General features: G+C 54.1%; 2 protein-coding genes across 7 annotated transcripts in view; one reads left to right on the forward strand and one right to left on the reverse strand.

Moving 5' to 3' along the window:
* Positions 1-8,174: 8,174 nt before the first annotated feature.
* LOC134478662 (collagen alpha-2(I) chain-like) lies at positions 8,175-13,028 on the reverse strand. Its single transcript, XM_063260608.1, has 2 exons — positions 12,446-13,028; positions 8,175-12,310 (listed from the first exon to the last, which is right to left on the reverse strand). Exon 2 carries the CDS (start codon positions 12,246-12,248, stop codon positions 11,241-11,243), a length of 1,008 nt encoding a protein of 335 aa, XP_063116678.1. The 5' UTR covers positions 12,249-12,310; positions 12,446-13,028; the 3' UTR covers positions 8,175-11,240.
* Positions 11,681-15,270, forward strand: part of Sgms2 (sphingomyelin synthase 2) — a 46,979-nt gene continuing 43,389 nt past the window's right edge. For 3 of the 6 annotated variants that reach the window (XM_063260602.1, XM_063260607.1, XM_063260606.1), the window contains exon 1: positions 11,681-11,815. The gene's annotated coding sequence lies outside the window, so the exon portion shown is untranslated. Of the gene's footprint in view, positions 11,816-11,855; positions 11,994-13,030; positions 13,172-15,270 lie in introns of those variants that run through there. The other 3 variants (XM_063260605.1, XM_063260603.1, XM_003467989.5) reach the window with 3 other exon arrangements.

Genomic DNA, 15,270 nt, shown 5'->3' on the forward strand with positions numbered 1-15,270 from the left:
CAGGGCTGCGGGGAAAGCTGCTCACATCACGGAAGCCAGGAAACAGAAAGGAGCAGGAAGGGGCGGAGCCCAGGATCCCTTTCAAGGCGGTGAACCCCATGATCTAACTGCCTTTCACTAGGCTGGACTTTCAAACAACCCACCAACTGCACCACAGACCAGGGCTGAGCCTTCAACAGACAGGCTTTTAGGGATATTTACCACCTTTTGATGCCCTTTTTGTGTGTCACCAAGAACCTGGGGAGAAGCTCAAAGGACCCTCACCCAGTAACATTTTGAGCAAGTGTTTCCTGGCCCCACTCACCACTGGCTATGGACTGACAATGCTGTCAGGATGCCCTCACACTCCTGGTGAGGCTGGGCCCTGGGGACCCGCAGTGCCACCCGGCCCAAACAAGCAGGTTCATCTCACAGCTGCTCCACACCTCAGCCAGGAGGAGCTGCCTCACCAGAGTCAGTGGCCCCAGGGTACTAAAACCTGTGACAGTGGGAGCCCAAATTCTCTTGCTGTAAGCTTGATGATTTGCAGGCATTTGTTAGAGTGACAGAAAGCTGACCTATCCTAGACATTGAATTTGCATAAATTAACTATAGCAATAAAAAAGTTAATTTTCAGTTACTATTTTGTTCTCTAGTTTCTTGTCTTTTTTGTTTTGTTTTTGAGACAGGGTCTGTCTGTGTGTTCAAGCTGATCTTGAACTCACTATGTATCCCAGGCTGGTTTCAAACTCACAGGAATCCTCCTGCCTCAGCCTCCTGAGTGCTGGAATTACAGGTGTGCACTGTTACAACCAATTTAGTTTCTTGTCTTGATTATAACCACCTTGATTATAACTTTCTCAGTGTCTGCTTGTTTTTAAGGACCTCAAACTTTTTTGGGAGATTAAAAGAATCTTAGTATAATGTGAGCCTGGATAGAGAAGTTAAAGAGATTTTCCACTATAACAGTGTCCTAATCTGCTTCAGCTGTGACACCAATGGAACGTGCCAACATGAATCACAGCATCAGAAACACTCTCACCGAGCAGCTTCGAAGAGTGCATTCATTTTGAAACAAAATATGGTTGAAAGCGGGTGAAATCCCTGGGCTCTGACGCTCTGTGCCCTTCGCAGCTCGGGGTGGCTCTGAAGCGTGGCCTTGCTGAGCAGCCAGTGACAGTGAGGCGTCTCATAGGCCAACGGCAGCGCAGGGTCCCACTGCTCTCACGCTCATGGCCACTGTCCAGGCCAGGTGGCTCTGCCGTCTCCAGGGCCCAGCCTGGCCAGGGTCACGAGGCGGGGGGGTGTGACTGTCAGTGAGCAGGCTGGGAAATGTGCTGGACATGTCACTGGGTGCAGGGTCCCAGGCGTTTCTTTGCAGGTTCCGGGGATGCACAGAAAAGGCAGCAGAAGTATACATTTACTGAAGGCAGAAAAACAGACCCACAGCAGCCTCGCATAAGGGACAGGGCCTTTCACACCTGGAGGTCCTGGATCTTCTCCCTCTCCTTGGTAAATAAGGTGTTGAGACCCTGGCCCTACTATTCACCTGGGGGCACACCCGGATTGAACTACGCTATGCTATTTGCAAGTGCCTTTGGTGTTTTGGTTTACTAGATGAAGAGTCGGGAGCAGTTTTTTGATTGGCTGTGCCCACTTGCAAATAAAGGATTGCAAAAAGCATCTTCTGAGTGGTCCTGTGACCAGCATCAGATTCAAATGAGGGGGTAGCGAGATTCTGATTGGTCCACAACAGCACCTTTCTGATTGGTTCTGTGCACAGGGGGTGATGGGGTCACTGTTTTGGGTATGTCCCTGCCATTGGTAGCATTCCTCACCCTACTGCCCTGTCTTACAATCTTATTGCTTTGTTCCACGGACCCCGTGGTTACCTGGCTCAGCAGCTTTAGGGCCACCTCTCCTCCTGACTTCGGGCTGGGGAATTGGTTTTATCTTTTTCCCATTATTCTTAGGATCAAGCGAAGGAGACGGAGGATGGGAAAGTTACTTCCTATGAACTACGGCCAAAGGGTTAGAGTTCACCCAAGTTTATTGCCTGAAGACCGAGGCGGCCAGCTGTGCACCAAGCAGGGCATAGGCTCCGGATATCCGGTGCCTGCTGGAGCAGTTTGTTCCCATCCTCAGTCTTCTGACACAATCCGTCCACCGCCTCGCCCATCTCTTCCTGTTCCTTCTGGGGCAGGCGTGGCTGGGATGGAGAATATTTGCTGAAAGTGGAGGATTTATTACTCTTTCAACCTAATCCACCTGCAATCAGCAGATTGTATAACCCGTTTAGTGATCTATAAATAATGTTTAATGCTACTTCCTCTTTTAAAAAAAGTATTTGATGAATGAACTCATAAAGCCATAAATTGAAATGTCAGCCTGTTTCCTGCTCACCTGGGGTTGCTGGGTTTGGAATGCAGTGGTCAGACACATGCTTCCCAGCCACTAAATTCACATGAAAAGTGTCACCTCCCAGCCAAGTGCTCAATGTGATGAATTGTACACTTACAAAATCATTTTAGAAAGTACACGCTCCTTGGGATTATTAGGATATTAAACAAAAAATCCCAAACTGGGTGTGGTGGTGCACACCCACAATCCCAACACACTGGGAAGCTGAGGCAGGAGAATCAGGAGTTCAAGGTCTAAGCCTGGGCAACACAGAGTCCTGGAGAGATTAAAAAAACAAAAAAACAGGGTGGGGGATTGAGAATGTAGCTCAGTGCAGAGGCCCGGAGTCCAGTCCCCAGTACCTAACAAACACCACCAAACTCGTAGTGCATGCTTTGCCAGTGAGAGCATGAGCACTCCTCCGCTGTGGCGTCCAGGAGTTGTTGGTATTTGGGGTTGTTGCTGCTAAGAGACACACAGGGAGATGACTTCCTTCCTGCATGGGTGCAGGGGCCAGGGCATGAGTCACCCAGGCTGTGGGTTCTGTGAGCTGAGGGCAGGGGTCAGCCCTTGGGGGGACACATCTGTCCCCTTCCCATGGGGACCTCTCTGGGCCCTGGCCCTGCCCGCTGTTTGCACAAATGCCATGGCACTGGATACTCTGGGGGACTCAGCTCCTGTGTGAGTTGCTGTCCTGGCCCATCAGCACCAAAGTGGCCTTTCTTCCTCCTCTGTGGAGCTGTGGAACAAACCCCAACACACACCATGGTCTGCGTGGCCCTGTCCACCTCGAAGATGCCAACCTGACACCTGGCACTGTTGGTTCCTTGAGAGCCAGGCTTCCATGCCAGGTGGGCTCCTCCAGCCACCACCCCCCACACACATATCCCAGCTGCCACCTTGCACACAGACTTAGGTACAGCTTACAGTTCAATGTCCCTGACCCCAACCAAGGTCCCCAGCCCTCGAGTATAAATGACAGGAACCCCCAGCAGCTGAAGTCTCTGTTTTCCCACATGGTCACCGTATTTGAACTTTCTACACTGACTGGTTGGCTGATTTCAGCTTTTTGAGACAGTGTCTTGTTAGTCCAATGCGCATGAGCTGATGGTAGCAATCCTCTACCCTTCCCAGCAGCTGAGCGCAGTCGCTCTGCAGCTCCTGGTTGGCCTGCGCAGTGCATAATTCACAGCTTCTATTTCCGAAGTATGGTAGATGAGAAATCGATGAGCATCTAACACACCCAGTGGTGCGCATGGCTGGGAACAGGGCCACTGATGGCCCTCTTGTGGACATGGCCAGCCCCACTCTGTGGAACTCTGGGCAGCAGATTGGTGCTCAGGAAGACACGATGCCCATGGCTGGGGACAGGATAAATCGCTACGGGCCGGTGGGCTGGGGTGCAGTGCCGTCGAGGTGGCAGTGTATGGAGGACGCACCCGTGGAGTCTCTTCCCAGCTAGAAAACCCCAACTAAGCTCCTAGAGATGCCTTTCTGGAGCTAGCCGAGCCCCTTGAGTACTCTACGTGCCTTAGGTAGTGCAACACTGTGGCTGCCAACAGCTTTATCCATTCACGTGTGGCCAATGACTTTGGTAAATCATTCAGTGAGCATTTATTGAGGGCCAATGTGTGCCCTCATGGGGCCAGAGCCTGATGACCTCAGAGAGGGGACAAAGGGCCACTGGTGCTGTGAGTGGATCCTGGCTCCCACCCTTTCCCGACTCCTCTTGCTGAGCATCCGGCAAAGACTCCTTAAGAAGTAAATTTGTGTCTTAAGTAGCAGAAGCTGGGCTGGGGCTCAGTGGCAGAGAGCTTGCTCAGCATGCAGCAAGCCCCGGGTTCAAATCCAACTCTGCCAGGGGGAGGAGGGAAGGAAGCAGAAACTGCTGGATAGGAGGTCAAAGGTGCAGGCAGCCCTGTGCCCACCCTCGGGGCTCTCCTTCCAGTGAGGAGGCAGCCTCACCCGGCCTCATCCAGCCTTAGGAAAGCTCGCACAGTGGGGGAAGCAGCATCTCTGCCTCAGCTTCCCTCCTGCCTGGCATTCGGTTACTGCTGGGCTTTGATTTAAGGTTCTTGCACCGTTCATGTCTTTCTGTGGATTAGACCAAGCCTGAATTGCAGGGATGCCAGCAACCTGGTGCAAAGCAGAGTGTAACCAACATTGCTTGCCCCTTCCCCTCATGCCCACTGCGGCTGTGACAATGGCCAGGGCCACTGGTGTCCACTGAGCCAGGCAGAGCCTGAGTAGGGGCAGCAGGGGCTCCCGGGAAACAGCTGGCACCACGCCTGGCACAGTGACCATGCAGGACCCAGGAGGAACTGGCCATGGCGACCACCACAGGGAAGTCCTCACCAGTGAGGATGTACGGGCCATGGAGTGGCCTCCTCCGCATGCAGGCATTTCCTGGACAGGGCTGTTTCTGCACACGAACAACCACAGTTGACCAGATTACCCTCCAGCCTGCAGTATCTGACTGATCAGAAGAATCTCCATAAGCTCCTCTGGTAAGCATTGTACCCATTGTGGAGCACACCTGTAATTCAGCACTTGGGAGGCTGAGGAAGGAGGATCACTTTGAGCTCCAGGCCAGCCTGAGCTACAGAGCAACATCCTGTCTCAAAAAAAAAAAGTATTGATTCAACTCAAAACTAGCCCAGCACAGTGGCACACGCCTCGGGAGGCTGAGGCAGGAGGGTCACCAGAGTTTGAGGCCATTTTGATCTCCATAGTGAGTCCAAGTCTACCCTGAACTACATAAGGAAACCCTGTCTCAAAACAAAAATCATTGAACTCAAAACTGACTGATGGCTGGGTTATGTGGCCCCCAACTGTCTCCCAGCTGAGGCAGGCTGATCTTGAGTTTGGGGCTAGTCCAGATAACTCAGCAAAACCTTGCCTCAAAAGCAAGAAGAAGCCTCACCTCCAAAGCGATGAGGAGGAATCCAGGTGGCAGAGGTGCACTTGGAGCAGCTCCTGTCCCAGGAGGGGCTCAGTCAGAGGGGCAGGAGCACCATAGGGTGGTGGTGATGCTGGTGAGGCACAGGTGATCAATGCTGCAGCGGAACCCAAATAAACGCTATCCATCAAAAAGGGAAGTGTGTCACCTCTGTGGGCTACAGCGAGGGGTAAGAAGGTTCCCATCCCCGGGGCCTGGAGAGCTCAGTGGTGGAGCACCTGCCTGGCAAGTGAGAGGCCATGAGTTTGATTCTTGATACCAAAACAAACAAACAGAAAAGCATGGGGAGAAGGCAGGGTCACTCAAGACCTTCCCAGGAACTTCCCCTGCTGTCCCCAAGTTGGTCCCCCAACCCTCTGGGGCTGCAGTGTGGGGGTGCAGATGGGGTCATCGGTCAACACCTTCTCACTGTCCGTAGGGAGGGGGATTTCCCAACTCCAGCCCTGGGAGGAACAGGCTGGAGACCCCTCTTGTCTCCTCCCAGAGGACCGAAACTTCCATTGGTGATGATGCATGGGAAAAGGAATAGAAACAGCCCGTTATTGGTTTTTTTTGAGCCACAATCTGGATATCAAGCTGGCCTTAAACTCACGGGGATCCACCTGCCTCAGCCTCCTGAGTGCTGGGGATTACAGGGTTTTAGACAGCGTTTCAGTTGGCCTCAAACTCACAGCAGTCCTCCTGTCTCAGACTCCTGAGTGCTGGGATGGCAGGTGTACACCACCACACCCAGCTCTGGAAATTTTTTAATGTAACTGATTACTGCTCTGTGAAACTTGGATGCTCTAGAATGGAAAAACAAATCCTTGGAGATGTGTTTTTATTTGGCCAGATCTGGATATCAAACCTTGTGTTGCTATAGTGGGCAGTGCCAGTGTTCCCAACGATGGAGTGTGTGTTTGTGGCATGTGAATGGAACTCGGGGTCTTCACTCTATGCTCCATCCCCGGTCCCTTTTTTATTTTTCACTTTGAGACAGGATCTTGCTAAGTCACTGAGTTGCCCAGACTGAGCTGGAACTCGTGATCCTTCTGTCTCATCCAGGACAGAGCATTTCCCCTGTGAAGTGAGCATCTCTTCATTTGTTTTGCTTTGCAGACTGATTTATTTCATTTCCTTAATATCCAAACAAGGCGAAACTATGTTTGTGTAAGGGGAGAACAAATGTAACAACTAGAAACTGGCCTTTGAGCCAGGCACTCTGGCGGAAGTCTGGAATCTCAGCAGTCCGGGAGGCTGAGGCAAGAGGGTTTCCAGTTCAGAAACAGCCCAGACAAACCTAGTGATTTAGCAAGACCCTGTCTCAAAATCAAACACTATCAAAAGGTTGGAGATCAAGCTTGGTGTGACAGCGCTGGGTTCCTGCTCTAATGTCACCAAAACAGGAAAAGAAAGCAAGTGGGCCCTCCCTGCAGCCAGCTGCTTGGTCCGGACCAGGTTTTCCCACCTGCCTGACCCTGGCTCCCTCATTCCCCGCCACCTCCCTGCTGCTCTGCGCTGTGGGACTGAGAGGCGCCCTCGTCCCACCTGGGCAGGCGGTGGCCCCAGCGTCCGGGTCAGCAAGCCTGGCACCCCGGAAGCTGGCCGCTGTGACCCCAGCAGCGGACCCGCGCCTCCTGGAGCGCTGGCCTTCACACCCAAGCCCCCAGTGCAGCCCGGGCAGGTGAGCGGCAGCCACGCACTGCAGCTGCCTGGCCTCCGGGGGGTGCAGCTGAGCTCTAAGCTGGGAGAAGCAGCCCAGCAGACACAGAGGGGAGGAGAGGCCAGCATGGCCTTGCATCCCTTGATCCCCGCACTGGGGAGGCTGAGGCAGGAGGATCTTGGAGAGTTCGAGGCCAACCTGGGCGACATAGTGAGTGCATGGCTTTACTCTCTCACCCCTCCGTGGTAGGCACGCAGTCCCCCTCCTGGTTAGCTGGGGCTGGCTGCATGGGTACAGGTGCAGCCTATAATCAGATGAGGCTCCTCCCTCAGCTTCCCTCCGTGCCACCTGGAGTGGCCATTCAACCTGCGATACCCAAGGGGCCCAGCTCGGCTGTCTCCCATCCAGGAAGGAAACGTTGGCCTTGTTAGGGGAGGACAGTGACTCATACAAGAAGACTGTGAGTCACACACACCACCACCTGCCCACACACTACCCAGTAGTTTAAGATAAGTTCTCAAAAACCCAGCATGGTGGTTTGCACCTATCATTCCAACACTTGGGGAGGCTGAAGCAGGAAGATCTCAAATTCAAGCCCCGCCTGGGGAATTTAACCCTGCCTCAACGTGAAAAAAAAGAAAAGAGCTCAAGGTGTAGTTCTGTGTGAAACCCTGGGTTCAAACCCCGGTACAAAGCGAAAGAAAGCTCCCTTGGTAGTGACCAGGTACCGGGAGAGAAGGCTGGACCTCAGCTCTTTCCAGAGCTCAGCAGTTATCGAAATCCCCATCGCTCTCCTGCATGCCTGGGCGTGGCTGAGCAGAGGCTGGTGTGATAAGAAAAACCTGCAGTAAACAGATTCCCTTCAAAGGAAGGGAGAAGCCAGGGCAGTGACCTCCATGCCATTCCCCGAGGAGTGACAGGCAGCCTTAGGCAAGTTAATGGTTGGCTTTTTGTCTTCCTCCTGCCCCATACAAGTTTTGGGCAGATAATGAAGCTGGCCTCAAAACTCCAAGAATCCTCCTATCTCAGCCTCCCAAGGGCTGAGATTACAGGCGTGGGTCACTATGCCTGCCTGGCTTCTGAGTTCTGTCCTTGATCTGACTTTCATTTTTTTGGTACGGGGGTCAAACTCACAACCTCGCGCTTGCCAGGCAGGCGCTTATGCCGCTGAGCTAAATCCCTGAGCCGCCCCTCCTTTTTTTTTTTGAGACAGGGTTTCACTCTGCACTCACTTTGTAGCTCAGTCTGGCCTCGAACCCACAGTGTCCCTCCTGCCTCAGCCTCCTAAATGCTGTGATCAAAGGTGTGCACCACCACACCCAGCTAGATGTTGACTTTCAACATCTAGAAATTTGTCCTTTTCTTTTGTTGGCTTCCTTCCCTCGTTTTTCAAACCTTTCTCCTTTCTCCCCTACAGTGGAGTACTACTCTACCATAAAGAAAAATATACTCATATATTTCTTTCTTAAACTCCTATCAAGGTGCTATTTCTCTACTGAGCTGGGTGCAGTGGAAATCACCTGTAATCACAGGGAGCTCAGAGCCAGCCCGTGTGACCTAGGGAGTTCAAGGCCAGCCTTGACCCTAAAACCAAAAACCAACCAACCAAAGATCCTATTTTTCTACTCTCACCTGATAGTTTGGTCTCTTATTTATTTTTATGCCTTTGAGCAGGGTCTTGCTTTGTATTCCAGGCTGACTTTGAGTTTGTGGGAATCTTCCTGCCTCAGCCTCCTGAATGCTGGGATGCTGGCAGAATATATCAATCATGAGTATCCTTTAGTTAAAATGGCCAGTTTGGTCAAGAGCAGGTGGGATTGGAGACCAGGATGTAGTTCAGGTAAGGCAAGCTGTGCCTTTTCCTCAGGCTCCTGGATTCCAGCCTGGTCTTGGGAGACCCTGCTGACTACTGATGATGCCCAGGACCCAGGTGCTGGCCTAGCAGCCAGGGATCCTTGGCTTTACCCCAAGGCAAAGCAGGACTGGTAGTAGGTGCCACCTGGGAACCTCTCATGGGGGCACAGGGCCAGGGTCCCAGTGGCTGAGCCACTTGTCCCTGGCTTGCCCTGGGCTGTCCCCGACATGGGCCCTAAATAATGAAGAGCTGGGGCATGGAGTTCCTGCTGTCTGAGAACATCACACGGGACCTGTGTACTTTGCAAGTCTAGGGATGATTTCTATGGTGCATGCGCGTGTGTGCTAGGGAAGAGACAAACGCTAGCCGAGCTGAACCCCACAATCTCGCTGTTCACAAGCCTTTTTATCTTTCCTGTCCTGGGGATTGAGCCCAAGCCTGTGCACTGAGCCACAACCACAGCCCTTCTTCACCTCTGACTGTGAGGTGTGGTCTCAGTGAGGTGCTCAGTGGCCCTGGTCTGCAGTCCTCCTGCCTCCGCCTCCCAAGAGTGGATGGCACTTACAGGGGCAGTCACTGAGTTTCTTATCAGGCCTCAGAAAGACACCGAAGGAGGACTCCACTCTGCTTTGGGAAGTGGCTGGCCACCTGCCCTCCCAACAATGCCAGCTGTGGGCAGTGCTTTCCCTGATGGTGGCGGGAGCCGTGGTGGGGCTCCGTCCTGGGGGCCCTGGCTCAGCGAGAGGCTCTCCATGCCCACTGCAGTGTCAGGTTCTCCTGATGAGCCACTGAGTCTTGTGTCACTTCCTGCTGCCTATCCCCACTCGAGTCTCCTGACCTGTCCTGGGTCATCAGAGGCTCTTGGTCACTCTTAGCATCCCAGATAAAGCCAGGTTGATGCCAGGCCCGAGCTCTGTGGCCTCCAAAGGAAACAGAGAACGTGGCACAGCTCCTCCTCCTTCGCAGAGCTCTTGACTATCATTCTTACTTTCTGTGTGGTCCTGGGGATTGAACCCAGGAGCTTTTCACAAAGCTACATTCCCAGCCCATTTTTATTTTTTATTTTGAGACAGGGTCTGATACAGTGCCCAGGCTGGGCTGGAACTTTCACTATCCCTGCCTCAGCTTCCCAGAGTGCTGGGATGACAGGTGTGAGCCATCACACCCAGCTCACACCCAAAATGGAAAACCAAACCCAAACCCCTCCCGCGGCAGAAGATGTTGAGAAGGTGCCTGTGGCCATTCTTGGTGAAATCATGGGACCCAAGCGTGAAGTTTCATAACGGGGGTTGGTGTGGACAGAGCAGCAGTGGATCAGCAGCCCTACAGGACTGTTTCCCTAAGACAATCAGCTTGCTCTGTCAATGGAAGACAAGCCGGTGAGAGCACAGATAGCCTGGCTTAGGAAACACTGATAGGATCGCCATTACCTATGCACACTTCCTCCAAGAAGATTCAGCACCACTACTTTCTGGTTTTCTTTGTTTTGTTTTGTTTGAGACAAGGTCTTGCTACGTAATCCAGGCTGGCCTTGCACTTGCAGGGCTCCTCCTGCCTCAGTTTCCCAAGTGCTGGGATGACAGGTATGTGCTACCACCAGCACCACACCAGCCCTGCCCACCAGCCTAGCCCAGGAAAGGGCTTCAGGAGGCCTCTCATGCGGCACACAAACACTGCAGGTTCTGGGACGTCTGTCTTCTCCCAGGAACACGGGACACAAAGCCCGTGGCGGGATTTTTCCCAAGCTGTGTCACTCTGGCCCCTCTGCACAAGTGCCAAACCTCAGGGTCCCATCACAGGGCTAGGTGGGCTGCTTACCCAACTTGCCCAGCCATGGCACACCTTGGCATCTCATGCTTCCATGTGATCAATCCGGGGACCAGTGCAAGGTTCTGAATTAGATCCATGATTATTGGCAAAAGCTGCTGGTTCCAATTCTCATTTCCATTTGCTGCATCCCAGCCAACCATTCCATTTGCGATTACCGGCTGGGCAAGGCGCCCAGACTTTGTAAAACTGAAAAGGAACTCCTTATAGAAAAGGAAAAATAAACCCAAGGAAACTAAATTTCAATTGTCAGCGTTCTCTTCGAGGTTCTTACCCTTCCGGGGCTTAAAAGGAGCGCAGTTTCCACCGGTGATGTTTGCCCCTGTGGTTAATTTCAGACCCATTTCACGGGCAGGGGCTTTTGTGTTGTGACAACATCTCAGAGCTTTGAGCACTGGCCTGACTCGTTCTTTTCTGCCACCAACATGTTTAATAAACACAGAAAAATGATTATGCAAATGACAGCCACACCAGACACCCAGAGGTGCCTCATTATTTTTGTTGATAATCTGGAAGTCCCAGGAGCAAGTGCAAACCCTAAACATAAGGCCCCCATCTGGAAGATGGAACTCAAAACACTAGTTCTCAAATGCAGCAAAGGGAGGGTCAGGTTTCTCCAATCCTAGGTAAGGTCCAAGCTGCCCAGAGTGGCGTCGAAAACCGCCCAGCAGGTGGACGAACCGCAAGCCAACCCAGAGAAAAGCTCCTGGGACCATTTCTAAGACGCCTGCTAGGTCACCCGGGAGCCACCGCTCCCCCGGGGTCCCCGAGCTGCAGGGGAGCCCGGTGCAGGCAGGCGGGGCCGAGAATTTCACTCTTTCCAGGTTTATTTTGGTCACACTCTCGCAGCCTTCCAGGCCAAGCACGGCACAGGTGACCGGGGGCGTCGCCAGCGCCAGCCCAGCCCCGCGGTGCGCGGACGCACGGCGACCTCGCGCTCCGGCCGAGCCAGGGGGCGACCCCCGAGTCCGGAAGCCGGTCCGGGCCCGGGCCCCTCCCTGCGCCCGCCCTGGACCGGGGAGGGGCCGGGAACTTTCCCGGGTGCCGCCCTGCCCTCCGCTTCTAAGCCCGGCGCGCGCGGTTCGGCCGCGCTTTCTCGCGAGCGGCGCGGGGAGCGGAGCTGCGCGCTGCGTCCCGGGCGCCGCCGAGGTCGGTGAGTTGGCGGGGCCGCGCGCGGAGGCGGGGGCGCGCACGGGGCGCGCGCGGAGCTCGCCGCGCTGCTGCGGCCTCGGGCGGGGCGCAGGGCAGCGGACCCGGGCGGCGACCCCGGAGACCGCGGGCGGCGGGCGGGTCCCCGGATGCTCGGAGCGCGCGGAGCTCGCGCTGCGGCGGTAAGGAGGACGACGATTGGGAGGACGGAGAGCCGGAGGAGGGGTCAGCCGGAGGAGGAGGAGTGCGGCGAGGACGGGTGGGGGCCGCGGGGAGGCGCGCGCGGGGCCGCGGTCCGAGGTCCCAGAGACCCGCCCCCGGGTCCCCGGATCCTTGGATCCCCGGATCCCCGACCCCGGATCCACGCCCCCGGGTCCCCAATCACAGTTTCTGACCTCAGACCCGGCTCGGCCGTGCGCTCGGGCGCCGCGGGTCATTCATTCGTGGCTGTACCTGGGGTCGTCTGGGCAGCGGTGCAGTCACAGGTGACACCGGCGAGCTGGCGAGGCGACCGGGACTCTACTGTTTATTTCTGCGTCCCCGGCCGCGCCCGCCCGTGCCCAAACGGCCCGAGGAGGGGACCGAGCCCGGCTGAGGCCGCGCGCGTCCCGCCCCGTGACCCTGTGCTTTTTACCTACTAGTCTTGCACTCCTGTCGCGCCCCTCGCCTGCCCTAAAGTGACCGCACATTCGCTAACACGCGTGCTGAGTCGGGGACGGAGCCCTGCGCACGTCCTCGGCCCCCTGGAGGTTTCCCGAGTCGGGTTTAACTTTTCCGTGCTTCGGTGTCCCTGCTGGTCCCTACCCCAGACTCCAGATCCCGGGGCCCTCGGGATTAATAAGCGGCCTGGAGCGAGGATGCGGCTGCAGGGAGGGCTCGTGGGGAGCACGGGACTCGGGGTTCCAGCGCCCGGGCCGTCACGCGCGGCGTCGCTGCCCGGGGACAAGGACCCGGGCTCACGGGTCCTGCTTGAAACCCGGTGAGATCCCGGACTCCTCAGGGGCGGGGAGCCAGCTCCAGGAAGTCCGTCCACGTGGACACCTGGGGAGGCCCGCCGCCCTGCCCGGACCCAGCCGGCCTGGCGTGGGGCGCAGGCCGGTCCGCAGTCGGCGGCTGCGCGGAGTCGCTGCGCGTCCGCCCGCCTGGGCGCAGGCTCCTCTGCAGCCCGCTCCGTGCTGCCGCTGCGGCGGCTTCGCAGCAGTCTCCGCTTAAGTCTTTTTTTCCCCTTGAGTCAATATTTAACTTGGTCTCCTTAGTTTCATTTTTAAGTCAGGCTGGTTGAACTAGGAACCGGAAGGAAACGCTTGGACACCTTTAGGCGCTGCTTCTGTTTCTCGGTCCCTCTCTTCCCCGGAATCTGGTAAAAGCCCTCAGAAATGTTTGGAAGACCCTTAGGTGACTGCTTAGGGGGCGGAGACGCTTGTTCCCTCAAATCTGTATCAGGTGCAGCTGGGAGACTCGGAGAAGTTTGTTGGTCAGGGGTCCAGGAGACCCCAGAGCCGCTAGGGGGTGACTGATGAGCTGTGCAACTTGGAGTGAGTTACCGTTCTTAAAAACTCTTCGGGATATTCGCGGGTCTTTAAAATTCAAGGCAAAATAGAAATAACCTTACATCCATTAAAACAAGCTAGGGAATACACAGGAGACTCTGCTGTAAATCGAAGCTAGGGTCCCCCCTCCCAGACGGGGCTCCTGCCCTGGGCCTTTGCACTGCCCTCCAGTGCCCATTCTTTTTTATTTTGAGAGAGGGTCTCAGAAAACCACTCAACGGGGCAGGCTGATCTTGAACTCACCTCACCTCTCAGAGTGCTGGGATCACAGGTGTACACCACCGTGCCCAGCTAGTTCTTAGTTTTTTTTCCTTTTGTTTTTTATTTTTAAGGAGCCGTTTCTAAGAATTCTAGAGTTTTCACCTGGAGTACCTTACTGACTTTTACTTTGTTCTATTATGGTGCAATCAAAGGCTAAACTTCTGGAATCAGAAACTTAGGCCTTCCTTTGTTCTTGAACACTTGGCATGTGGCTGTCTGGCACAGGCTGGGGCAGCAGGACTGGGAAAAGGCGGCCCAACCCCTGCCCTGTGACTGACAGCGCTGGGGGCACCAGCTTCCATTCTGATTACTGAGAGGGCTGGGGACCTTGGCGGGGGACAAGGACAGGATGGGGCCGCCCTGGCTGCCGCCTACAAATCGAATGGCTTTTCGATACTTTTCAAATCGAGGCTCGTAAATCCTCCTGGGGCTGAATAATGCAATAATGTCTTGCTTTTTGCAATAAAAGTATTAGAGACAAATTTAGCCCCCAAGTTTTCAAGGTTCCAGATCATCCTCGATTAAATGAGATCTGGAGGGTTGGTGTAAGGCATCCAAGGTTTATTTACTTGGAGCACAGCAGTCTGGTAATCCTCTAAGCAGATTACTGGTGTGGGCTGCTGTTTATTAGCTTTCCTCCTACTGTGAGATCCTTATAGAAACTGTAAATGTGTAGGGAGAGCGGCCGGTCCTGGGAGTGCCTACTGTGCTGAGTGGTGTGTGTTTAGTTCCTTGTGGGCAGACCCCAGCTGGCAGCTGCACCCCACTGCCACATCTGTCCCCACACCGGGCTGGACAGGAGGTGCGCTTGTGAGGCGAGGCAGAAGTGAATTCACTTGGCTCGAGTTGCACAACTGGAAAGTGGCTTGGTTCCCGGCCCCGTTTCCTAGCCTGATACTCTCACGATGCCGGAGCCGCCTTTTTATGTGTGTGCTTATTTGCTTGTTTTGGTTTCTTTGAGACAAGGTCTTACGGTGTAGTCCACACTGGCCTTGAACTCACAACACTATTTCTTTCTTTTGCCTTTTCGAGACAGGATCTCGATATGCAGTTCAGGTTGGCCTTGAGCTCACTTAGTAACCCAGGCTGGCCTCAAAATTACAATGTTCTTCCTGTCAGCCCCCTGAGTGCTGGATTCATAGCAGCGTGTGCCACCACACCTGGTTCATCCATAGCTTTCCATTCCTTGGCTGCAAATTCACTCAGCGCTTACTTGTGTCCACCTTTTGCAGCTCTGCTTTAAATATCTTCCTAGCCGTATCTATATAGCCAGAATTATTTTAGTTATTTTGCGTCTTAAAAAGTGAAATTTAAGTGTTGGGGATGTAACTCAGTGGTACAGCACCTGCCTGGGAAGCACAGGGTCCTGAGTTTGATTCCTGGCACACACACACACACACAAAAAGTGAAATTGAGCCATACATGGTGGGACATACATGATTGCTATGAATTCGAGGTCAGCCCAACTAGTATAGAAAGACCTTGTCTCAAAAAAAAGAAACAAAGAAATTTAGTTGCCTTTAAAAAACCATTCAAAATTTGCGAATTTGTTCCTTTGTTGTTTTGTTTTTTTAAACATTTTAATTTATTTAGTTTTTGGTACTGAGGGTTGAACTCATGACCTCTCACTTGGGGGGCAGGCGCTTAT

The sequence above is a fragment of the Cavia porcellus genome, unplaced genomic scaffold (genome assembly GCF_034190915.1).
Source record: "Cavia porcellus strain 051 isolate PalLab524CR breed Dunkin Hartley unplaced genomic scaffold, mCavPor4.1 scaffold_14, whole genome shotgun sequence".
Classification (NCBI taxonomy): Eukaryota; Metazoa; Chordata; class Mammalia; order Rodentia; family Caviidae; genus Cavia; species Cavia porcellus.

What these genes read in the sequence shown, in the direction of transcription:
- LOC134478662 (XM_063260608.1), bottom strand. Translation starts at nt 12,248, where the DNA reads ATGACCCGCGGCGCCCGAGCGCACGGCCGAGCCGGGTCTGAGGTCAGA.